At 35.5% G+C, this 26,512-nt stretch overlaps 1 protein-coding gene across 12 annotated transcripts in view; it reads left to right on the top strand.

Moving 5' to 3' along the window:
* Window positions 1-23,528, top strand: part of rbfox3b (RNA binding fox-1 homolog 3b) — a 327,667-nt gene extending 304,139 nt beyond the window's left edge. For 9 of the 12 annotated variants that reach the window (XM_051887972.1, XM_051887981.1, XM_051887978.1 and 6 more), the window contains 3 exons: window positions 108-166; window positions 5,246-5,324; window positions 10,420-16,444. In XM_051887972.1, coding sequence (XP_051743932.1) covers window positions 108-166; window positions 5,246-5,324; window positions 10,420-10,569 — 288 coding nt within the window. In that variant the 3' untranslated portion in view covers window positions 10,570-16,444. Of the gene's footprint in view, window positions 1-107; window positions 167-5,245; window positions 5,325-10,419; window positions 16,445-18,584 lie in introns of those variants that run through there. The other 3 variants (XM_051887976.1, XM_051887977.1, XM_051887979.1) reach the window with 2 other exon arrangements.
* Window positions 23,529-26,512: the final 2,984 nt, after the last annotated feature.

Below are 26,512 nucleotides of genomic sequence, written 5' to 3'. Positions count from 1 at the left end.
GTGAATGCAGCATACTTTGCAGAGAAGGCTTAGTGAAACAATAGGACAAATGTACTAAAGATGCATAGATAAATAAATGCATAAATGATTGTTTTGTGTGTTTGCAGGGCGGATACGCGGCGTACAGATATACTCAGCCTGCGACGGCTACAGCGTACAGTGACAGGTACGTGTTCATGCGCACACACACCAGCACACCACATTCATTAACTGCACACATTTCTGATATTTAGGTCAGAAATCTCAACGAGAACCCATCCAGCTTACAGCAAAGATCTCTGTGAAATCTCAGTTGTTTCTGCTAGACAGCATAGAGATGAGATGGAGATGAAATGGAGACTTTTGCCCAAGATTCCTGATGAGGAGATAATGAGAAAGATAATGAGAAGATAATGAGATATTGTTGTTATTGTGGCAGATGAGTAAATCACTGAAAAGGTTTTTTTTTTCATTTACAGTATTAAAGTAAAGTGTTAGATTTAGTCATTTTTCAATTATTGAATGTATATTTATTATTATTATTATTATTATTATTATTTTTATTATTTTATGTTACAGTGTTATTTTAGTATATATTTATATATATATATATATATATATATATATATATATATATATAGTATTATAATATTTATTTATTTTAGTATTTATTAATAGAATTTGATTTTAATTTTATATTTTCTGTTTTCATTAGTATTTATTAATATAATTAGCATTTATTTTATATTTTCATTTTTCATTTCAGATTTAGTAATTTTCTTATGTAAAATTGTACTATTATAGTATTTTAACGTTTTGAGTATTTATTAATAATTAGTTTATTTTATTTTTTCAGTTTTCATTTTTCATTTCAGTTTTAGTAGTTTCTTATGTAAAATCATACTATTATAGTATTTTATTAATGTTTTGAGTATTTATTAGTATTTATTAATAATTAATTTATTTTATATTTTCAGTTTCATTTTTCATTTCAGTTTTAGTAATTTTCTCATGTAAAATTATACTATTAGTATTTTATTAATATTTTTAGTATTTATTAGTATTTATTAATATAATGAGCATTTATTTTATATTTTCATTTTTCATTTCAGATTTAGTAATTTCCATATGTAAAATTAAACTATTAGTATTTTATTAATATTTTTTAGTATTTATTAATATAATTAGTAATTATTTTATATTTTCATTTTTCATTTCAGTTTTAGTAATTTTCTTATGTAAAATTATACTATTATAGTATTTTATTAACGTTTTGAGTATTTACGAGTATTTATTAATAATTAGTTTATTTTATATTTTCAGTTTTCATTTTTCAATTATACTATTATAGTATTTTATTAACGTTTTGAGTATGTACGAGTATTTATTAATAATTAGTTTATTTTATATTTTCAGTTTTCATTTTTCATTTCAGTTTTAGTAATTTTCTTATTTTAAATTATACTATTATAATATTTTACTAATGTTTTGAGTATATATTAATATAATTAGTGTTTATTTTAGATTTTAATTTAAGTTTTAGTCATTTTCATATGTTTTTTTAGTTTATTTTTGTTATTTTAATATTTCTTTTATAATTATTTATTTTACTCATTTTAGTACTTAAACGTATTTCGCTACTACAACAATAACAACAACAACAACAACATTTCTAATTAGCATGTAAGTTTAAGTTGTTTCTCATCTAATATTTTATATATATATTGTTTTATAGCTTTAATTCACATAAGGGGAATAAGTCTGAGTGAGGCAGCCATTTGCTAATGAGAAAGAGAAATGAACGTAATTCAAGACCCTTCTCTGAAACCAAATAACAGTTTTAATTTAACTTTTGCTTCTCAAGTAAATTTATGTTGCTTTAAAGGACATTTGGATATTTTTACAGGAAAACAAGACAATAATACTAATTATAGCGATTACTGAAATGATGTTTTGCGGTGTGGTGAAGTCAGTGTTGTGCTTTCAAAGCAGGTTTCTTGCCAATCCAGACTGAGTCAGCACACTCATCGTCCAGTTTCACACACACACACACATTAAAGCACATATATATCTCTTACGGTAAAGCTGCCCTTTTCTCTCTCGCCCTCTGTTCGAGTTGTTGCCCGCGGCCGAAGGCTTGTGTTTTCTTATCTGCTCTCTGCAGACCTTCATTTGCAAGCTGTATGTGGAGAAGAAGCAGAGAGTGGAATATGCGTAATATAAATGAAAGGAAATGACACGTGTTGTCCTTCCTGTGGAGGATTAGTTCCAAACCAGCAACACGACACGAAGCCTGCGGCGGCATCTCGCTCTCTTCGCCTTCACACACCTCAGTCTTTCTTTCCCTCTTTTCAGCCATTCTTTTTTTCTTTTATGCTTAATTTGTTTTATTCTGTCTTCTTCTTTCTTCTTGCCATTTACCTGAAAGTTTTTCTTGGAAATATAAAAAAGTCAACTCAAAGTTGGGTTGGGTTTTGATGGGCCACTTTAGACATTCTACTAATAAGTAACTTTGCAACTACATGTCAACTATCAGTCATTAGAGTATTAGTAGACCAGGGGTGTCTAACCCTGCTCCTGGGGGGCTACCGCCCTGCAGATTTCAGTTCCAACCCTGCTCCAACACACCTGTCTGTAATTATCAAGCAGCCCTAAACACCATGACTAGCTGGTTCAGGTGTGTTTAACTAAAATCTGCAGGGTGGTAGCCCTCCAGGAGCAGGGTTAGACACCCCTGTAGTAGACTGTCTGTTTAATATCTGCTAACACTTTATTTTGATGCTCCCTCAACTATTGAAGCTTGTTTCTGCCACTAAATAAAAAAATAAAAAAGGTAATTGTGACTTTTTATCTCACAATTTTGACTTTTTTCTCAGAATTGCATGATATAAACTCGCAATTGCGTCTTATAAAGTCAGAATTGTGAGCTATAAAGTCAGAATTGCATGCTTTTTTCTTGCAATTTATATCTCACAATTTATATTCTCTGACTTTATATCTCACAATTCTGACTTTTTTCTGACTCAGAATTGTGAGATATAAAGTCGCTATTTTGAGAAAAAACATCAGTCTTTTTTCCTTCACAATTGGACATTATAACTCAATTCTGACTTTATAACTCACAATTCTGACTTTATAACTCACAATTCTGACTTTATAACTCAATTCTGACTTTATATCACAATTCTGACTTTATAACTCAATTCTGACTTTATAACTCGCAATTCTGACTTTATAACTCAATTCTGACTTTATATCTCACAATTCTGACTTTATAACTCAATTCTGACTTTATAACTCGCAATTCTGACTTTATATCACACAATTCTGACTTTATATCTCACAATTCTGACTTTATATCACACAATTCTGACTTTATATCTCACAATTCTGACTTTGTCTCACAAATCTGACTTTATATCACACAATTCTGACTTTATAACTCACAATTCTGACTTTATATCTCACAATTCTGAGAAAAAAAAGTCAGAATTGTGAAGTAAAGAGTTGCAAATACCTTTTTTAATTTTTTGTTTCATGGTGGAAACAAGCTTACATATTCAACAGACATTCTACTGACAATTTTATCTTATTACAACTTGAATCCTAACACCTAACCCTAACGGTCTACTACAGTCTACTAATACTCTAATGAGACTTAGTTGACAAGTTGCTTATAGATAGTAGAATGTCTAATGTGGACCATCGAAATAAAGTACAACCCAAAATTGTTTATGAGGGCTGTTCAGCAGAAAGTTTCTCTTATGCATTCTTCCTATGAACCAGTTCACACCTGAAAATTTTCATGCATTTTTTGGGCAAAAAGCCCAAAAAAAACATCCCAACCTTTTTCTACTGTAAAAACGTGTCTCTGCCTACATTTTTGCAAAACTCCAAAAATAAATAAATAAATAAAAACCTATACATACACTGTAAGCCTGAATAAGTTGGCAAAACTTTGAATTGCTTCAAAAAATTTAAGTTAAGAAATTTAAAAAGTTTAAGTGAGCAGAACTGTCAGATTTGAATTGTTCTTAACTTAAAATGTTTGAGTACACTAATTCATACATTTAACTTAAAATTTTCATATAACTTCAATGTGAAAATTTTTATTAGTGTAAACATAGCTGGCTATAACAAGCTAATTCAGAAAATTCTAACTTGCTAATTTGTTAACATATTAGCAATAGCATGGTATAGCACTTGCTGTATGAGTACAGCAATATAAAGCACATGCTTGCTCTCAAACCAAGCCGCACGCGCCACTCGTCACTATGATGGTAACTCTCCAAAAACCCACATTAACAGAAACTCTTCTTAGCATAACAAAACATTAATCACTACTAAATCTCCCACTTAGCATTAATCTTGCCCAAAAATACATTATATAACACTTAATTTAAGCATTTACTCTCTCTTTCGAGTGACATGGGCAAAGCATTCTAGGAAACAGAAATCCCAGCCCAGTTTCAGTTTGTCTAAATTAAAAGAAACAAGTTCATAAAACTCAAAACAATGAAACAGTTCAGATTACTTAAAATATATCAGTTCTGTGAACATGAAAGAAAAAGAAAGTGCTGAATACTCATAAAAGTGTTTGTTTAATTTGTTTAATTTAAGTTTGTCCTACTCAAACCAATTAATTATTTTGAGCGTTAGGGTTTACAGGCAGTTTCCAGCTGAAATAAACATGAGTGAAACACCAACTTTTATTCCTTTTCACACAAATCATGATTACAGGGCCAGATTATTATTTTGATGCATAATGTTATGTTATGATCTCAAAACACTTTTACCGTCATGCATGGTTTGAAAACTAATGTCGCATCACATAATCAGCTCCATGGCTTTTCTTACGGTACTGTATATTCATACTAGAAAACAAGACAAAAAAATACTGAAGAAAATCACTTTTTGTAGGTTAAATTTGGCTAAAACACTTTTGAGTCCCTTTTGAAGTCTGTCTAGTTAGGGAACTCACTAGGTTTTGGAACACACCCAGACATATGTATGACTTTTCTTACAAAGTAAACTTGCACTGTACTCACCTGGTACACTTGTGATGCCGTGTGCTCGGGTACGAGTCCCGTGAAACACACGATAAACAGTTCAAAGACTTGTTGAAGCTAGCTAGAATTACATGGTTGCTTCAGAAAATGGGTTTGTTTTTGTTATCACTATAGGTTTAGGGTAAATTTGTATACATGTTTTTAATATATTGAGTTTTTATACATATTAAAGCATCTCTTGATTCATGTTTCTGCAGTTATGGGAGAGTCTATGCAACTACTGACCCATATCACCACACCATCGGCCCGGCGGCCACATACAGCGTGGGGACCATGGTAAGATAAATCCAGCAGAGTCAAAAACAACACTCAAACCCATTGTGCACTCTGTCAAAATTGTCTTAAGAACTGTTTCCCATGATTACGGACCTTTTTTGTCCACATATTTTCCATCGGATATGAGCCAGGATTGTGTTTCTGTGAGACGTTTTTTCCATGACACGCTCCCTGACGAGAGGAAGTCAGTCGGTTAATGTCTGTTTTTAGCTAGCGTTTGCAGCTAACATCAAAGATGAAGGCACTAATGGGCCGTCAGAGTGAGGAGAGCTTGTCTCTTCTCCGCTGCGTCGTTCGCTCTCTATTTCCCCCAAATTAACGAGCATGTAACGCATGCAGCAGTGTGCCGTGGGACAGACTCGACTAAAGGACGGATGGTTCATTTTCAACCACCTCTCTCTATCAGAAAGAAAAGAAAAACGACTCTTATTTGGCTCTCCGGCATGCATGCAATTTCTCAACGACGAGGACGTCAGCGAAATAAATTAAAACCAAATAAGAAAGAAAGAAAAAAGAAGCAGTAAACAGTTCCCCGGTGCAGCTGCTAGCTAAAAGCTTTCATTAATTAAGACGCTTTGTTTGAAACTCTCTTCATTTACTTAATTAAGACTGTGCCTGTACGCTTTTCCTTAATTCCTGCTTCCCTGCAAATTTCCTTCCTTGTTTCTTCCTCAACAGTGAGAAAAATGACCCCATCACGGAGACCAAAAGCCCCGTCAGCGGCTCTGTTCCAAAACATAGTGAGCTGCCTGTCTAGTGCTTACAAAGACAGTTTGTTCGCATTAGACAGAGCACTGTTTTACACTTTTTGAATCAATCACAATTTGAATCAGCACCTTAAAGTGTTAAAATAGTCTTTTTTTTATTAGATTGAGCTTTTTATTGTTGGTATTTGGTATATTTAATGGTATTTATAATCAGTTTCTCTGTTTGTCCACCATTTTTCATGATATTTCTGATGCAATGCAGTCACAAAGTTGATTTTGTTCCTCAATATTTTTTTGACTTGTGTTTCATTGTAAATATCTGAAAATTGTTAAATCAAGATACATTTACTCAAGAAGCAAAACAACATAAAATAAAAATGATCTAAATTAAGTGAGATTATGCTTAAAATGAGAACAATTATCTGCCAGTGGGCTCAGAAAATACCATTTTTTCCCTTTTAATTAAGTTTATTTTCTTAACCCTTTGGCAAACATTTTTGTCACTTAATTTTTATTAGTTTCTCAAAAAAAAAAAAAAAAAAAACTTATGTCAAAATGCATAAAAAATGGTATTTTTTTGGTAATTGAAACTCAGATGAAATAAAATAAAATTTCAAATAAATTAGATTAAAAAACTTATTGTTAACTATTAAAAATATTTTTTTTTTGTTATTGAAATAAAGCTGATATAAAATAAATGTAATTAAATATAATTGAAATTATATGAAAAACTTAAACTTATTGTTAACTATAAAAATTTGTTTTGGTAATTGAAATAAATCTGAAATAATGAAATATAAATTAAATAAGATGAAAAACAAACTTATTGTTAACTAAATGATTACGAATTGTTTTGGTAATTAAAATACAGCTGAAATAGAGTAAAATATAAATGAAATTATTGGAAAAACTTAAACTTATTGTTAACTAAACTGTTAAAAATAATTTTTAGTAATTGAAATACAGATTAAATAAAGTAAAGTATAAATGAATATATATAAAAACTTAAATTATTGTTAACTAAACTATAAAAATTAGTTTTTGGTAATTGAAATGAATCTAAAATAAAACATAAATGAATTTAGATGAAAAAAAAACTTCATGTTAACTATACTATTAAAAATCATATTTGGTAATGCAATAAAACTGAAATAAAATAAAACAAATATTAGATGGAAAAAGTGAAAAAGTCTTGCCTTGGCTACTATAAGTACTAAAATTACTCAAACTAAAACAAATAAAAAATAAATTAGAGCTAAATAGAAATTTACAACAACAACAGCACATAATACAATTACTAAAACTTAAACTAAGATTAAATAAAAATAAATGCTAATTCAGAATGTCAATAAATACTGTAATAGTATATAAATAATACTAAATCAACACTGTTCTTGGTTTAAGGATGTTTAGATATTCGTACTAGAAAACAAGCCAAAAATACTGGAGAAAAAAAAATCACTTTTTGCAGGCCTTTGAGTTCCTTTTGAAGCACCTCTATGATGTCTAGTTAGGGAGCTCACTAGGTTTTGGAACAGACCCAAACCTGACTTGTCCGTTTCTGTGTGTGAGTGTGTGTTTGAGTACTGATGCAGAAGAACCTGAGAACTCCAGATTTACAGAGTAATCAAACGATCCCTCATCTGTCAGAGAAAGAGCACTTTAGTTTTTGGCTCTTTCATCATAACTGATTAACGCGTCGGCGCGAGATGGGAGAGCTTTTTGCTTTTAATAATTAGTTCCTCTGAGGTTGCATTAAATTCTCTTTACTGGTTTTCCCAGCGTCATGAAATAGCAGAAGGCTTCCACCCAAACCAGTGAGCGGATTCCCCCTTAAATTAGGGAGAATTATCCTTTGAAGGTCTAGAGTAAATTACGCGTACAGTCCGGTATCACAGGGCATGTTCGAAGACCATCGCTCGCTCCGACGCCTGCAAGCTTTCTACGTGCTCAACTTTAAAGAGAATAATTGTACTTTGAACAGCATCGACATTAATTTGATGTATCGTAGTTTGAGGTCTATAATGCTTTCAAAGGCGACCGATGCCATTTCTGCACAATACGGACAGATGGAGCGTTAGTGAAATTGCTAGTTAGTGACTCTGTAATGAGATACCAAAAAAACATGCTGATCCCTCCATGGGCCGCACGACCCCTTGATCTCACGATTATTAAAGTGAAGGTTTGAGAGAAGTTTTCTAAATCAGAGTTCTCATAGTTCAAAATCTGAATTTTATTGCTTTTCAATTCTGTCTGCATCAGCATTAGGGAACACACACACACACACACACACACCGTTAAATCAATGCCGTTATGGTCTGAGTGGAATAAAGTGCAACAGAGCCGCCCACTTTTCTCATTCATTTTCCCTATAGGGGAAAGTCTTCATTATAGAGTCATAAGTCATGAACCACAAACTTTGATTGGAATCAAAATAAGTCTTTGAAAATCAGGCACTACAGTATGAAAGCCCTTTTCTGCCACATAAGAAAAAAATCCTGGTTTGATAAATCATAATTATGACAAAAAAGTCAAAATTATGACATTCATAATTGTGAGAAGTCAAATTATGAATTTAAAAGTCAGTTATGAAAAAGTAAAAATTATGATTTAAAAAGTTGAATTGACTACATACTAAGTCGAAATTATGAGATTAAAAAGTCAAGTTATGACTTAAAAAGTCGAAATTATGAAACTAAATTGAAATTATAAGAATAACAAGTCAAAATTATGACGTTGTCGAAATTGACAAAAGTCAGTTGTGACATGATTGAGATTTTATTTTTTAAATGAGAAATTATAATGTCAATTTCGGTTTAGTATGTCAATTTCGACCTTTTTTCCTCATAACTGGCTTATGTCGTAATTTCGATTTGTCAATTTCTACTTAGTTTGTCATAATTTCAACTTGTGTCATAATTATGACTTTTCATGTCAATCTTAATTTTTATGTCAGAATTTTGACTTTTTATGTAATAATTCTTTTCTTATGCACCAGAAATGGGCTTCCATACTAAACAGTTCTTTTGGCACGATTCTGACAAACTCTGTGGAATCTTGGATCTTGGAATTTTATTTTTCTTTTGTTACTGACAAAAATGGGAACACAAAAATTATATTTGTTGTTATTACCTTTCAATACTATAGAAGTTCACACAATATGACGACTTCCGCTTCTGAGAACCCCGGAAAGGTGGAGATTTCTTCGCAGAATCATGGGTTCACTCAGAAAAATGTGCGAAACTCGTACCTTTAGGGGTACAACAGGTTTTCACTGGGGCAATACCCATACAGGGACAACTTTTTGTACCTTATTTACCCCTAAAAGTCCATAGTAAAACCCTAATGCTGTGTGCACACCAAAAGCAAATTTAATTATTTGCAAAGTCAAAGTCAATGCAAAGACACAAATTCGTGCCAGGTGACACAATTGCTGCCAACGCGCAATATTCGCCTCAATCGTGAGCTTATTGACACGTCCCGTCATCCTCAAGTAGCTCTAGAAGCGGCTGTCATTCAGGCGCAGTTCCTGTGTGTGCCTCTGGATGGTGATGTGAACCCAGACACAGTGGCGTTTTGCATTCTGGCGTATTTGAGACTTCCACAACAGGTACAGACAAAGACTATAGAATAACACAAGACGCGTCACTTGTATTATTATGAATGGGAGAAAGTGCAACGTGCAATATGGCGGAATAAGTCCCGCCTTCTAAATAAGAGCCAATCGGCGATTGGTAAAATCATCGCGTCACTGCAGTGGCTGTTAGAAGCTCCGGTTCCTATAGAAACAGTCAGACGCGCGCTTCTTATAGAGACGCACACTTAGGACTGCACATGCGCATTAGCTTGATTCAGCCTGAAAAATAAAATTTTTGTCATGATTCGAGCGTTTAGAAACAAAATTTTAAGACAGTTTTTGTTAGATTTCATTGGTGATTTCAAATATGAAATTTAATTGAAAGCTTGGCGAACGGCTTTGGAGAATTTGATGTTTCCCCATTCAAAGCTGCACTTGCATGCCCGAGAGGCGTTTCAAAGATGGCCGACAAGTGAAAGTACTTGTCTTAAAGGGACTTTGGTACAGAGCAGCAATAGTAGTTATCTATATGACGGAAAAAAATGGCAGAAAGAAATATTGTGCATGAAGACACTCCTCATCGTGCAATGTTTTTAATTGCATGAGTGACGTGAAAAAACAAGTGATCCCGTGAGTAATCTAGACAAATATTCGCTTCGCTTTTGGTGTGCACACACCGTAAGGGTACATATACTCTAAATAAGATATACAACATTGTCCTTTTTTGGGTACTGCCCCAGTCAATACCCCTATAGAGAAAATGAATGGGATTTTTACTCATGGAGCCCTACTATTACACTCTGTTCTAAAGGAAGGAAATTTGAGGGAGCTGGAGTTCCGTCGTTGCCGTGGCCACCAGCTTGACTCTGATTGGTGCTCTGTCATCTTTGATGTTGCAGGCGAGCCTGTACAGAGGAGGCTACAGCCGCTTCACGCCCTACTAGAGAGACTAAACCACTGATTACGCAAACTAACACTCAAAACCACTAGACTCGCTCTGCTACACGGAGTACGATTTACTAAAATGCTTCCAGGTCACCCGATGACCTCATCCCGACGACAACTCTGTGGACGTTGTGGAAATCAATGGGAAAATCAGAAGAGCAGCTCATAAATGTGGATTTACTTTTTTTTTTCAGACATGGAAATGTTTCCTTTTTTTGTTTGGTCTGCAAAAGCTTGTTAAAAAGGGAAGAACAGAAGCTATTTCGATATTTGGCTTGGGTTTTTGTTTCATCATTGATCATTTTATTGGGTTTATCATGTATATAAGCTGCTAGTGTAAATTCAGACATGAGACAAAAATATCTCAGGACTCTCTTCAACTTTTCTCTGAACACACAACCTTCCCAGCAGACATTCAGATTCACTGTATCTCACCAGATATCGCCAGCATACTCTAGTCTACTAGTCTCTGTGGTCTGACATAGTGTTTGCTGTATGAATAAGCTCATCTTGTTTAGTTGCTGGTCTTTTATTTGAAGGGTTTCTATGCATGTCGTTCCAGAGATGAGAGGATTCGTCACATTTGCACTAACAGATTTACCTCTGTACACAGTGGACAGGTCTAACTCACACTAACTAATGCTGAATGTGTGTGTACATATACATTAATATATTAAAGATTAAACCGTCATATGATATATGGAAATATTGCATAAAGGAATTTTATAGGTTAACAAAGAGACTTTGGAAGCAATATGTAGACAGAAAGAAGATTTAAAAAAAAAAATATGGAGAAATATTTAGATTTAAAGGGATAGTTCACCCAAAAATAAAAATTATCCCATGATTTACTCACCCTCAAGCCATCCGAGGTGTATATGACTATCTTCTTTCAGACGAACACAATCAGAAATATATATTTAAAAATATCCTTGATCCTCCAAGCTTTATAATGGTAGTGAATGGGGGGGGGTCAGATTTTGAAGCCAAAAAAGTGTATTCTTCCATCGAATATTAATCCACACGGCTCCAGGGGGTTAATAAAGGCCTTCTGAAGCGAAGCGATGGGGTTTTGTAAGAAAAATATCCATATTTAAAACTTTATAATCTAAAATAACTAGCTTCCGGCAGACGGCGGATCCTACGAATGACGCAGGATGTAGGAGTTACTTGTTATGCGTTACCCCCAACACTGCACCTAGGATGGTTTGAGGGTGAGTAAATCATGGGACAATTTTCATTTTTGGGTGAACTAGGCCTTTAAGAAAACTTAAAGAGATTTATTAAAACATGGGGAGATTTTGGATATACAGAGAAGTTTAAAAAATAATAATAAATAGACTTTTATTGGGAGACATGGGGAGGTTTAGGCTGATATACAGAGAAATTAAGAATAATAATAATTAGATTTAAGAAAATATGTAAGGAGACATGGGGAGGTAGACAAATAAAGATGTACAGGAACACAAGGAGAAATGGATAGATTTAGAAAAACACACTGAGATATACAGCGGAGCATAAAGAGACAGAAAAAGCAGGAAAAGTGATGAAGGGAGACATGAGGAGAGCATCTGTCTGCTGAGAGTTTCTTGTCTTCATCAGATGTCATAAGAAGGTTCACTCCAGATCTGGATGAATTAATGATTAAATGTGAACGAGATCAGCGCGAGCGCAATACACACTTTACATGAGACCTTAAGTCGTGTGACATTTAGAAGAATTAAGGTGGAAACTCTCAACGTTACATTTCTGAGCTCAAATGTAATGATGCTTCAGACTAATATAACTTACATGTGCTGTGAAAGATGTGATTTGATTCATGAAATTAGGGCTCTATCCTTAATGAGATTGAACTTTGAGTGCTGCGATACATTTATACTTTAGGCTTAAAATAAGTGTAGGTAAAGTTAACAATGTTTACACACAAGCATATCAGCAGATTCTTTTACTCTTAAAAATAAAGGTTCCAAAAGAGAGTTTTCGCAGTGATGTCATATAGGGGCTTTCGCACCGGGTTGTTATAGGAACTAGCCACCAGATCGGTCCACCAAGAACTAAATTTTCCCCTAGGGCCGTTTTCCTGGTTGCATTCGCACCACCAGTAGGAACTCTGAAGTGTCGTAAGCCGACCGACGGCGACGTCATTTAACTGCGGCATAAAAAAATATCCAACAACTCCGTAGCGTAAAGGTTGAGAAGTGTCTGGACTTCGCCGTCTGTCCATATATCACTGTTTCCCATGTTCGTGGAGTAAGTATATGTAAACTGTGTGTTTACATGCCTTTTTAAAATGGTAGGTGCAGGTTTTTCACATGGCATGTGTTCGGCCATATTTGCAATGCCTCCGGGCAGCTATTTTGGGCATCCAAGACCAAGTCCTATCTATTTGAATGGGGGAATCCTGAAATCTCAAAAACCGGTTGGCGAACTCACAATTAAAGGTGCAATATGTAAGGTTTTTGCAGTAAAATATCCAAAAACCACTAGGCCAGTGTTATATATTTTGTTCACTTGAGTACTTACAATATCCCAAATGTTTCCAACTATTTGTAAATCGTGAGAAAATTGCAATTTTAACCAAGGCTCTGGGACGTGTGAGGAGTCGCCTGTCAATTGCGTCATACCCGCATTACCCTCGGTTTCCGGTTTTATTTTGTAGAAACCATGGAAACACCAAAGACGCTTTATTATATTACATGTTTTAATAGGCAAGGGAACAACTGTTTGGTTATGTTTATAGACAGAAAACTAATTATTGTTATAAAGCTCAACACGTTTAGTCTTATTGTTTAAATCAAATTTTCTTGATTTTTTGCGAGTACCATGCTTTACCATGCCTCAGAGAAAAACACGTCAAGTAGCTAGCATAGCATAATCAGATGCAGCTTTATTTTTAGTAACAGTAATACAGAATTTTCTCCATCATACAATACGTTTTAAAATTGATTGCATGCCATTTATCAACACAAGCCATCCAACATTATGATATTCTAAAATCGATCTAGCTTACTGCAGTGTGTCTCAAACAAGTGTCTCACAGCAGCTGCCGAGCGAACGCACAGAGTAACGTTATAACATTTTCAACACACTCAAATGTATCTAATATGATAAACAGAGCTGCGTTACCTCATACTCATGACCGGAAAAGCGGCAGCGGCGCCGGCGACTGTAGCATAATAAAAGTTCTGCTGCTCGTGGCGTGTGTTGCGCAATCGCTCCAGCAGCCTCGTTCAGCTCCCACAACACTCGGTCCTGCTCTGCTTCATACTACAATAACGTTAATAATCGCATCCATTAACATGATTTCTTCCCGAGTCCTATCCCTATTCTTTTGCACCGGCTGTGATGTGAAGACCACATGTCCCAAGATTCCGCACTCAAACTTGCCATCATCAAGCTACGCTTTTGTTTTGAATAGGCCTCTAGCGGACAGAATTCTTACATATTGCACCTTTAAATAATGTATTTCAAATCAGCAACAAAATCTGACATGAACTGTCCCATAAATGTTGTTTCTTATGTTCAAATAGCGTTAAAAAAATGTGTTTTTCAGGCTAGATGAGCCAATGCGCATGTGCAGTCCCAAGCGCAAGTCTGAGGTTTCAATAGGAATTGGAGCTTCTAACGGCAGCTGCAGTGACTCAATGACTTTATCAATCAGCGATTGGCTCTTTTACTTAGATGGCGGGACGTATTCCGCCATATTGCGCATTGCAGTTTCTCCCATTCATAAGTAATAGGAGTGAACCAACTTACTATATCTATAGTCTTTGACCCTACTCTGAATAGAAGCTAATTTAGTTCCCCCAAAAGGCATTCCTATAACTAAAATCATTCCCAGTGGTGAGAACACGCTAAAAAGTGGGTACTTCCGTCAACGGTTAGCTATAGGAACTATAAAAATGTTCCTCCGGTGCGAAAGCCTCAAGAGAAGAACCATTTTAGGATCCTCAAAGAACCTTTCAGTCAACAATACTCAAAAGAACCATTTTGTTTTTTCTTAGTGTGAAGAACATTTAAAAAATCTAATCCTTTCCACTATTAAGAACCTTTTGTGGAATGGAAAGATTCCATGGATGTTAAAGGTTCTTTATGGCAACAGCAATGGTAGAGCTGCACGATTCTGGAGAATCACGATTTTTTTGGATTCAAATAGAGATCACGATTCTCCCACAATTCTGAATATACCATGTTATTTACTAGAGATTCTGACAAAATACTAATTGCTGGAAAAATTTTAATTTTTTTTGAATAAACACTTGTTTCATTACTGGAATCAGTGTTTTTGAACAAATCTTTTGAATGAATGATTCAATGACATACATTTTTAACAGTCCCTTGTCGCCACCTAGTGGCGTAAGATGTAATTGATACAACCGTTATTTGAAGCGCCAAGTTAGTTTCAAAAGGTGGTTTATCGTAAACTTTTATCTCAGCACTTCTGCGATAATTTGAATATTTGTAACACAGAAATAACTACCGTGTGATTCAAAACTGCTCTCTCTGACTGCAGCACGAACACAGCTTTGAATGTTCCGGTATGATTTTGTAGACACGGGCGAATCGTTGTCATTAATAAAATAAGATCGCGTGGGTGTTTGCAATCTTTTTACCATTAATCGTGCAGCTCTAATCGATGCCAATAAAGAACTTAATTTTTAAGAGTGTTAAGAACATCTTATTTCAATTAATTTTTGTTCTTTTTTGTCAAATCTGCTGCAGATTTTTGCATCTCTTAAAGTCACATTCCTTTATAATTTATATTATTTCTGTCAGCCAGAGCACAGAGGTGTAAACAGATGTGAGCAGATGCTGTCTGTTTGACCCCGTTTACATAGCATTAACATTGTTTTTTTGTTTGTTTGTTTGTTTGTTTTTTGTGATGGTTTTTATGATCTTCAGGGGTTTAGCTTGCCATTTTGAGAGAGCTCTTGACAATTTTCGGTTTGCATATTTCCAGACGTTAAGGGCTGGGTCAGTTTATGACCAACCAAAGAGCAAGACTGAAACCTTTTATTTTTCTCTATATAAAACTTCTTTTTAAAAGGGAAACACTTTGGTCTAAATATAAAACAAAATCTTCTCTAAAGGGAAATTGCATTAAAGTGTAAAAGAATAGTTTACAATCTAGTATAAAACATGTTTTTGCCCTGAATTATGGTGTATTTAATTCTCAACAGCTGCTGTTGGTTTTCCTCTCTGTATTTCCTCCACTTTTATTCTGCTTTGACCTGTTAATGCTGCTGCTGCTGCTGATGTTTAACCAGAGAGAGCCTCTGTAGATGTGAAAGATGTGAATTGTTGTTTATTTCCACTGTGTCGACTCACATTAATGTACAAAGAACCAGCAGATGAGTTTAAATTATACACAACATGTATTTGCTTATTGTTTTGATATACTGTATTATTAATCACATGAGGGGTCATATGAGCTCTTTTAATACACCGTATAGTTATTCTGCAGCTCATAAAGTCAGCATATCAGCACAAGGATTGATATGAATATTACTCACATCTATGAAATCTTCAGGTCTCGACTCATTCAGACCAGCGTGTTTACCTGCTGTTTAAGCAAAAAAATAAAAGACACGGTTAAAAAAAAAAAAAGCAAAAAAGTTTGTAAATACATGTATATATACTTATATCTTCCTAAGCGTTTCAATACACATATATAGTGGATTTTATGTGTCTGAAAATAATATTTTAAACTCTATGTAATTTATTTTTCCTTTGTTTTTGTCTGAGGGTTTTGTCAAAAGTACTTTGGTTTAATATATTCAACACGGTATATGATGTGGTCTTTTTGCCCATGAAAATGATATTTGATGTTTATATATACAAGTTAATTATAATTCATGAATATGTCTACATAAAATAAAGAGCTTACATGAGCTGGCGTCTCTTGCCTATATAATGTATATTTATTATATTTTAAAACCATAAATCATGTTCAATTGTGTCCTGTAAACATGAAAATGGAAAATTAATTGTTGTTTACTATATATATATATACACACACACACACACAGTATATATATAAAAGGATGGTTTGTATAATTGTCAAGTTGGCGACAATCTAGTAAATAAAATACAGCGGCTCCAAAAACGTATTTGGACACATTGCAATGACTTTTAAACAATGTTTAAGAAATGTTGTGCTTGAAAAATGTGCTTATTTTGTCATTCTTTAAAGTAAATTACACTTGCTTTGATATTTTGTTATACAATATACCCATGACTAAAGGTTAACTTCTCTTGCCCTTAAGTCATTTAAAAACTGTATTCTATCTTTGATTTCCGGTTAAAATGTTTAAACAAATGAGTTAAATGTACAAGAGAAGCAATTTTTTTTTTTTTTTTTTTTTTCATCAACCTCATACATGTATGATTCTCTTCCTAAGTGTTTCAATACACATATATAGTGGATTTTTTTTTATTATATTAGATCTGTTCACTTACAACAAGAAAACTAAACAACAATGCTTAAAAATGACTATTATTAATACTATTTTATTGCATTTTTTTTTTTTTTTTAATGATTTGTGTAAAAAGAATGAAAATATTGAAATTCAAACAAAGTTATTTTTCATTTATAATCTTCTCCATAAAAACATTCACATTTAGATTCAAAACTTGATTTGTTTAGCCATGTTTAACGGCATGAGGTTTCTTTTTTTATGTGTAACAAACAGGGCCGTAGCTAAGCTGGGGTTGGAGGTTCCTTCTCTTTTGAAATTGCATCACAGGTGGTGAACTCCCTCGATTGAATTTGCGGGGGCCTCCCTGAAAGCTGGAGGCCCAGAGAATCGTCACTATCTTTCTCCCCTTTACAAGGGTGTCCAAACCATAGACTGTAAAAAAGAAAAAGAAAAAGATGGGCGACGTGTCTCCACTTCCTTCCACTGTAGAAAAATGAAGCCAAAATATCCCAGAAACCATTATTGCCCATTACGTTGTTTGGAGCCTGAGTCTGCATAGTAGGGATCCTGAGGTGGAGCCACAATATCAAGGTCCCGTCCACACTCCAGCAGACTCAGGGTACATTTACACGACAATGATGTACTAAAAACAGAAATGTTTTTCCTTTGAGTTTTTCACGTACAGATGACAGCATTGTGACAATGATCCCTGTTCACAATGATCTGCGAAAATGACAAAAAATCGTATTCTGCTGCCAGGCCAGTAGTTAGCAATGTCACTTTGTTAAAAAAAAACAAAAAAAAAACACACACTCCCACAGACTCTGGGTACATTTACATGACAGCAATGTACTAAAAATGGAAACGTTTTTCCTTTGCATGTTATCAAAACGATCCCCGTTCATACGGATCCGTGAAAACGACTAAAAATGCTGTAGTATTCATGCCAGGCCAGTAGGTGGCGATGTCACTTTGTATAAAAAAAAAAAAAAAAAAAAAAACTACACGCTTATAGACTGAACAAGTAATACGCATGCGCATGACGTCACCGTTTTCATACATTCTTGTAGTTTACACGGAGATAAGACAAAAACTTGTACTTTGAAACCTGTTTTCAAAAGATTGCCCTTTCAGGCCCCCAAAATGCCGTTGTCATGTAAATGAACGGCCAAAATGCATTTTTCAGTTTTTAAGTTGAAAACGGTGTTGTGTAAATGGCCCCTCAATCGCAAGCACAGCTGTTAATCATGACGTTACACCCCTTTTTTATAGCATCAAATAACTAACTAAAATCAAACTTAGTGGAAAAACGAACACTTGAACACGTCAGCGTGGTAATAACTACCTAAAATGATGGAGAAAAAAAATATTTGAAGCGTAATTACATTTTTTTTTAGTTTGACTACATGGACAGGGCGAGGTTTATGACCTATACTGCAGCCAGCCACCAGAGGGCGATCAAAATGTCTTGGCTTCACTTTTCAGGACACGTGCCGCACACTTGGTCCAAACACTTTTTGGGGCTGCTGTAAATTTCACCCTAAAACTGAAATGATATGAAACAACAAGAATCATTGCATTAATGCTCATCCATCTGCTTCTGCTTTTTCAGTAAATACAGCGAAAGAAAAACAAAAACAGAAAGAGCGAGAGATCTGAACTGAGCACTTCAGGACAGCAAGGACCATCATGAGAAAAGGAAAACCAGAGGAGAACGAAGAAAAGTGTGTGTCGTGTGCCAGTGGAGAACATGAAGGACAAGAATATAAAACAGTTTAGAAAGAAAGAAGAAAACACATCCAAAAACATTTTATTTTTCTATATGTTAGCGTTCATTGAGGGAGCAGAGACGTGTACGTGACGGACAGTAAACACTGATATGACTGTGCAGGGATCCTCATGCTACAGCCCCGCCCACAACATCATCCACCAATCAGAGACAATATATGACAGGGGAGGAGTCAAAACAAGCTGAAGGCTGCATGACAAATGTGTTTCCTGTGGGTAGAGTTGTCGTGCTCTCTGTGATTGGTCGCTTTGCAACACTTCCCAGAAAGGCTCGCCACACGGACGGCACCACTTCCTGCATCACGCCTTCCAGCTCACGTCCTCATTGGTCATCCATTCATCCGCTTCTTGCAGAGAGATTTCGTCAGACCACTTTCAGGATTCGATGTGGGTGGAGCCGCTCGTTCACTTCCTGTGGCTGATGTCATAACTCTCCTGATTGCTGACCAACTTCCTGTGGTGTTCCTGGTTGGGACTCTGAAACTAAAGATGTCAACTACTGATCAATGTTTTCCGGCGGTGGAGTAAGAGGTGGGGGTGTTGGTTCAGAGGGGGCGGAGCAAAAACTCAAGATTCATAAATGAATGCAACAATTTACATAAGAATGGTTTTACAGACAATTTACATTGATATTCGTTCTGTCCGTGTTTCATTTAGAAGACTATTAACCTTGTTTTACACTCTGCAAGTGTTATATTATATAATGTAGGAAATTCTGTACGTACCTCGGTAATGAAGTCACGGTTCGGTAATTCATTTGTGAAATATAATAATTTATATTTATGATTTACTGTCATAACTTGTTTTCATGACAAATTTATTACTAACAGGTATAGTAAATATAATGAATATATAAGCTAATATAGTGCATTTATTTCCCCTCTAGAGTTCATTTCTCTAGTGAACTAACATGCTGTGGACATTGAATGACTTGCCTGAGGTAAATGTAATGCTATGAGAGATATTATTCTCAAGCTGATTTATTGATGTCTTTCCGCAGTTGAAATACTTGTTGAGAGATTACACGCATATCTAGATCGTCTCTTCTTCTTCTGCACTTTTTCCTGTTTTGGAGGTTAGCAAACAGCATTGCATTACCATGAGCGCCCCCTTCTGGATTGTAGTGTGGATCGCCTGTGACTGACTGTTTTTATCGTCTGACTGTATGAACCGAACCGTGACGTCTGTACCGTGATGGTTCGGGATGAACACATGTACTGTTACACCCCTAATCATGATGCATTTTATTTGCCTTTTATTCACATTTATTTTATGCCTTTTATTTGCACTTATTTCGATGCATTTCAGTGGGTTGTAGATTTCTGGATGAGTTTCTATATTTACCACGATAGGGCCACATTTATGATTTATGAGCAGAATGAATTGCTGTGTAAATCATAATATTTATGCAACAGTTTATGCAAAACAATGGTTCTGCATTAATACAAAAACATAAAGTGACGCTCCATCCAAACAAACGTTCCCACCGTTTGGATCCTGTGCCGAGAGAGACGTTGATCAGTGATTTCCGGTCTATGAAACTCACCTGACTGAAGAGTGAGATTACGATGTTTACTCTTAAACCAGGGGACAAACTTCCAGCCAAAATGAACCGAACCGCGGATGCATATAGTATTTAACTTAGGAAAAAAAAAAAAGAGAGAAAAGAAAAGTATTATTCATTGAATTATCATAGTGCTATATGACAAATATATCCACATGTTTATCTACACCTACATTAAATGCTTCCTTGAAATGATGTTTTACACAAACAGTGACTGTTAACCTGTTCTTTGGTATATTTTGTCAGCTGTATGAAGTATTTCTGGGGGTTTGATACACCTGCAGGTAGGGGGGAGGGGGGTGTAACGAACAGAGAATTTTATTTGGGGAAATGGCTGGAATTTTTAAAGCACATTTTCCCTTTCCACATGTTTTCAAGAATGTATTCATATATGTGAAGAGTGTAACAGTAGTTGTATTTGTACATACATAACACATATTTATTATCGGGATGACGGGGGTTGAGAGCAGGGGCTGTGTGTGTGTTTGTGAGTGTGTGCGATGTGGATTTTTTTTTCCATTTTAATCCAGTCATAATTAAATCAGGCTTTATCATTCAGCTTGTACCCTCTGGTACATTTTTGTTTACACATTGACAAATATTGTTTTTATATTAAGCTAGTTCTATTTGCAGCTACAGGAAACCGTTGGCATGTTTAGAGTTTAATTAAGGGACCGTTTACATGACACCATTTTCAACTAAAAACTGAGAACTTTTTATGCTGTTCATTTACATGACAACAGCGTTTTGGGGGTCTGAAAATGCAAACTCTTGAAAACGAGTTTCAAAGTGGAAGTTTTTGAAAACTATACTGTTATCGTCTACAAAACTACAAAAACACGAATTTGTGAAAATGAATTTGTGAAATAATGTGTATTATGTGTTCAGTCTATAGGATATAGTCTATAGTGTTTCTTTACAAAGTGACATTGCCATCTACTGGCCTGGCATGAATAATACAGCGTTTTTAGTCATTTTCTTGGATCCGTGTGAATGGGGATTGTTTTGATCATATTGTTGGGATCATATTGTCCTCTATATGCGGAAAATGCGAAAGACTTCTCCGTTTTTAGTTTTTCTCCGTGTTGTCGTGTAAACAAACCCTGATGGGGCGTTCACACCAGATGCGACTTGCGCAAATAAATTGCGCTATTCACGCGTAGTTGGACGCTTGAACATTTCGAGTTTACTCGCTTCATTCGCGCGTGAAATTCACTTCACAACAGAAGCGAATTCGCGTCATGAGAGGGGCTTCTCCCAGGCGGCTCCAGTCTCGTTTCTGCACACTTCCTCTGAATAAACACATCAACTCGTCAGCGGGAAAGTAGTTGTAAAATATGGTGAATAAGCTCAATTTGCCGGCTTTAGCTAGCTTATTGTCTCAATATGTATATATATATAGCTCAAATTGAGTAAAGAGCGGATTGTCTGACCTCCTCATTCACTTTCTTCCAAGCAAGATCCTTTTTATTCCTGTTTCTATAAAAGTACAAACATGTATCGTACAGCGATGATGATATTGTCCTCCATTGTTGTTTCGGATTTCTGCCTCCGCTCGCTACATCGTAATCACGTCACTACTAGAGCAAGCTCCTGATTGGTTAACGCGGCGAGAATATTCGCCAAAAGTTCCAATTTTTCAACTTGCGCGAATCCCGCGTTACGCGCGTCAAACGCCGGAAACGCTCAATTCGCGCCACCTCGTTCGCGCAAATCGCGCCGCAGGATGTCTATTTGCGTCTTTGCATTGACTTAACATGTAAATCACTCACGCTTAATGCTTCATTCGCGTCTGGTGTGAACGCACCATGAGACTTTATTTAGTCCCTTTATTTAGCACTTTTACTAATCTAAACCAAACCTTTACAGTTTTTAGTTTTTTTATATGTAAAGTAAAATCAGATTAATGTGTTCTGATGTGGTTTTATGACTTTTATCCATTAAAAGAACAGTTTAAGGCGTTTACATTTACTGATTATTAAACAGTTTAGATCATGGATTGCCCAGCTTTTTTTGCCGGTCGAATCCCTTTGACCTAAAATATTTACTTGAACACCCGAGTTAATATTTCAATAATTTAACAACATATTCACATTCACGGTTGTTGGTTAATGGTCAAATGACATGCAGGTAAGCAAATATTTCATCTTTTTTTTATTATTATTATTTTAATTTTACATTATAGTTTATCAAAATTTTGGAAAGTTTACTCATTTTATTTAATTTTTAATAAAAGTTGACTAATTTTATTGTTTTTGTCATCTATATATATATATATATATATATAAACATGTTTTTACTTTGTACATACTTTGTTTCAGTTAACATTTACTTTATTTCAAGTAAAGAAAATATTTTATGGTTTTTGTTTTTGTTTAATAACCCTGATTGGATCACTCATCACTCATAAAGTTCTACACATCTCCATCCTATTTCAGTTTATTAAACTCTTCTGTTGTTTTGATGATGCTTTCCACATTTTGCTGCATTTAAATGCATTCCAAAGAATTCCACAGATTACCCCTTTAAAATCAGCATAAAAAAATAAAGATTCCATTCGGATTTGCTTAAACTGGTTAAACTGGAATGCTCACATACTTTTCATAGATCATATATTGTAATTCTGAAGCATCTACACTCATAATATTCACATCAGACATCACTTCACCTCATACGTGTATTATATTAAAAGGTCTGACCCAGGGTGAAGGAAGAAAGAGAATAATTGTGTGTGTGTGTGTGTGAAGTGAATGAGAGAGCATCTGTTTGGTTTTACCGTGATAAACGGTTGTTTTTCTATCTCTGCTGTGCTGTAAATATCAGCCCCCTCTCCTCATACCTCTGCTCCACCCCAGCAAAATCTTGTATTTTGTTCTAAAACGATAAGGTTTATTTGTAAGGATTTTTAAAATCTATCTCTTTCTCATTTTTGTAAGCATTCAAATGATAAAATATCTTTGAAAAAAAAAAAGGTTTAAAGGTGAAATACTGAAACATAAAAATGTCTCTCTGAAGCCCTACAGATCTGTGATGGTATCAGTTTGTGTTTTCCTTCTCTTCTACTATCGCTACAAGCCTCAGATGAAAATTCTGTTTGTTATTCTGACATTATTATCATCATTATTATGACATCATATTTATTACTAAATCATTAATATGACCTTCATCATTATTATTACATAAATAAACTTGTCTACTTCAGCATTTGGTGGAGTTTATTTTGTCTGTATATTGTCTATAAATAGTAAATAAATTCTTAGTAAATATTTTACAGATAATGTTTTAATAATTTCCTTTCTACTTGTATGTAGTAGAGCAGCAAATTCTGGAAACAACTATAATTCAATACATGAAAATATAGTTAAGTTATATTTTAGTAGGGGGGTCCCTTGTAAGGGATCATTTGGGAATTCTTTGCATAAAAAGAATGGGGAAGAAACCCTTAAGTTTATCTACAGTTTATTTTAGTTTATTCAGAATTATTTATTTATTGGCTTGATTTCAGAGACTCAGAGATGGATTTAATGTGGCAGGGGGGTCTTTCTCAACTACTGTTGTAAACTATACAGGGAACCCTGTCAGCTGGTTTATTATTAAGGTTAATTAACAACTGATTTTTAAACAATTGCTGACACCGATCAGGCATAACATTATGACCACCTTCTTAATATTGTGTTGATTCACGTTTGCTGCCAAAACAGCCCTGACCCATCGTGGCATGGACTCCACTAGACTCCTGAAGGTGTGCTGTGGTATCTGACACCAAGATGTTAGCAACAGATCCTTTAAGTCCTGTAAGTTGCAAGGTGGAGCCTTCATGGATCGGACTTGTTTGTTCAGCACATCCCACAGATGCTCGATTGGATTGAGATCTGGGGAATTTGGATGCCAAGTCAACTTCAAACTCGTTGTTGTGCTCCTCAAACCATTCCTGATCCATATTTGCTTTGTGGCAGAGCGCATTATCCTGCTGAAAGAGGCCACAGCCACCAGGGAATACCGTTTCCATGAAAGGGTGTACATGGTCTGCAACAATGTTTAGGTAGGTGGTACGTGTCAAAGTAACATCCACATGGATGGCAGGACTCAAGGTTTCCCAGCAGAACATTGCCCAAAGCATCACACTGCCTCCGCCGGCTTGCCTTCTTCCCATAGTGCATCCTGGTACCATGTGTTCCCCAAGTAAGCGATGCACACGCACCCGGCCATCCACGTGATGTAAAAGAAAACATGATTCATCAGACCAGGCCACCTTCTTCCATTGCTCCGTGGTCCAGTTCTGATGCTCACATGTCCACTGTTGGCACTTTCGGCGGTGGACAGGGGTCAGCATGGGCACCCTGACTAGTCTGCGGCTATGCAGTCCCATACGCAACAAACTGATGCACTGTGTATTCTGACACCTTTCTATCAGAACCAGCATTAACTTCTTGAGCAGTTTGAGCTACAGAAGCTCGTCTGTTGGATCGGACCACACAGGCCAGCCTTCGCTCCCCACGTGCATCAATGAGCCATGACCCTGTCGCCGGTTCACCACTGTTCCTTCCTTGGACCACTTTTGACAGATACTGACCACTGCAGACTGGGAACACCCCACAAGAGCTGCAGTTTTGGAGATGCTCTGACCCAGTCGTCTAGCCATCACAATTTGGCACTTGTTAAACTCGCTCAAATCCTTACGCTTGCCCATTTTTCCTGCTTTATCACATCAACTTTGAGGACAAAATGTTCACTTGCTGCCTAATATATCCCACCCACTAACAGGTGCCGTGATGAAGAGATAATCAGTGTTACTCACTTCACCTGTCAGTGCTCATAATGTTATGTCTGATCGGTGTAAGGTCGTTTTTATAATATTATTAATATTATAGTAACTTACTATTAGAGTAAAAATATAATGATTACGTGATATAGCTTAGGCCTAGTGCATTTTTTTTTTTTTTTTTTTACTACACAACTTGTGGCTTTTCGGTGGTAAATGTAACATTACAATATACTTGGATCAAATATGGACAAACCCAACCGTTGGGTTAAAAATTTAAGCTAACGGTTGGGTTTGTCCATATTTGACCCTAATTTGGGTTGAAACAACCCAGCATTTTTTAGCGTGTACGTGGCATGATATTGTTTACAGGCTGTTTTATCTGAGGTTAAAACACTTATTGAGCAATTACATAAGACATGACATTTCATCAAGTTGTACTGATTCTTTCAACATAACATACCCTCTGATGCTCATTCATGTGCTGTAAATCGGTTCACGTGCCGCTTAAACTGAGGGGTGATCTCACCACAAATTAAGAGCGCCAGAACGGTAGTTTTAGTTTGAATTTTATAATAAAACATACAAAATTTGAAAGCTGAGACTTTGTTTTATATCAAAAGTAACCTACTCTGCCCTGTATGTCACCGAATTTGTCCGAGTCCTCTTTGCTCCGCGTTTTTTTTTTTTTTTTTTTGTTTGTTTGTTTGTTTTGTTTTTTTGAGTGAGAATGTGCGTGAGAGCGTAAGAAAAGCGTCAACTGTCTGTCTCACGACACTCAAAAAAGAACATAGCCTACAGTAGCTACTTTCCCCGTCACCAATGAAACACGTGTTTCTAGCGTACAGTAGGTTATACATGTGTGAATTGGAATCTTCACTGAGAGAATTCCAGCGAGCCGAGCTGGACTTCCAGTCGGGTGAGTAGTGTTTCCAGGGCGATGGGGAAGTAAAGGAGAGCATTTGTCTTCCTGCTTCCCCCTCAGGACTGTAAGATGGAATGCACCTGTCCGTCTCCTAGGCAACCATTTACCTAAGAGGAGCGGAAACGGCATCGATCTCAGTGAATCAGGCCCTGCGGATACACACATGCCGTTACACTGAGACTTACAGACCATAATGGACAATAAACAGGAGTTTGCAGGAACTGTAAAACATCTCCACAAACACACGCTGGAGGCGCTGTCACGGTCCCTCACAGTCAGACTTCTGCCGCTCACTGATTTCATGCATTTAAAAACGTAGGCCTACGGAATAAAATAAATAAATGCCTCAAAAATTAACGTCTAAGAAAATATTAGGGTGGACCTTTGACTCTCCAGCGATATTAACTAATATATGTATGTGAATAAATTACAGTCAGAGAGACTGTTTAATATGTTTACACACAAAGAATTTGTCTTGTGAAGACCGTGGCTAGTCCCACT

Source organism: Ctenopharyngodon idella, chromosome 3 (genome assembly GCF_019924925.1).
Source record: "Ctenopharyngodon idella isolate HZGC_01 chromosome 3, HZGC01, whole genome shotgun sequence".
Classification (NCBI taxonomy): domain Eukaryota; kingdom Metazoa; phylum Chordata; class Actinopteri; order Cypriniformes; family Xenocyprididae; genus Ctenopharyngodon; species Ctenopharyngodon idella.
The sequence above is the reverse complement of the archived record's forward strand: the minus strand, read 5'-3'. Positions and strand labels throughout refer to the sequence as shown.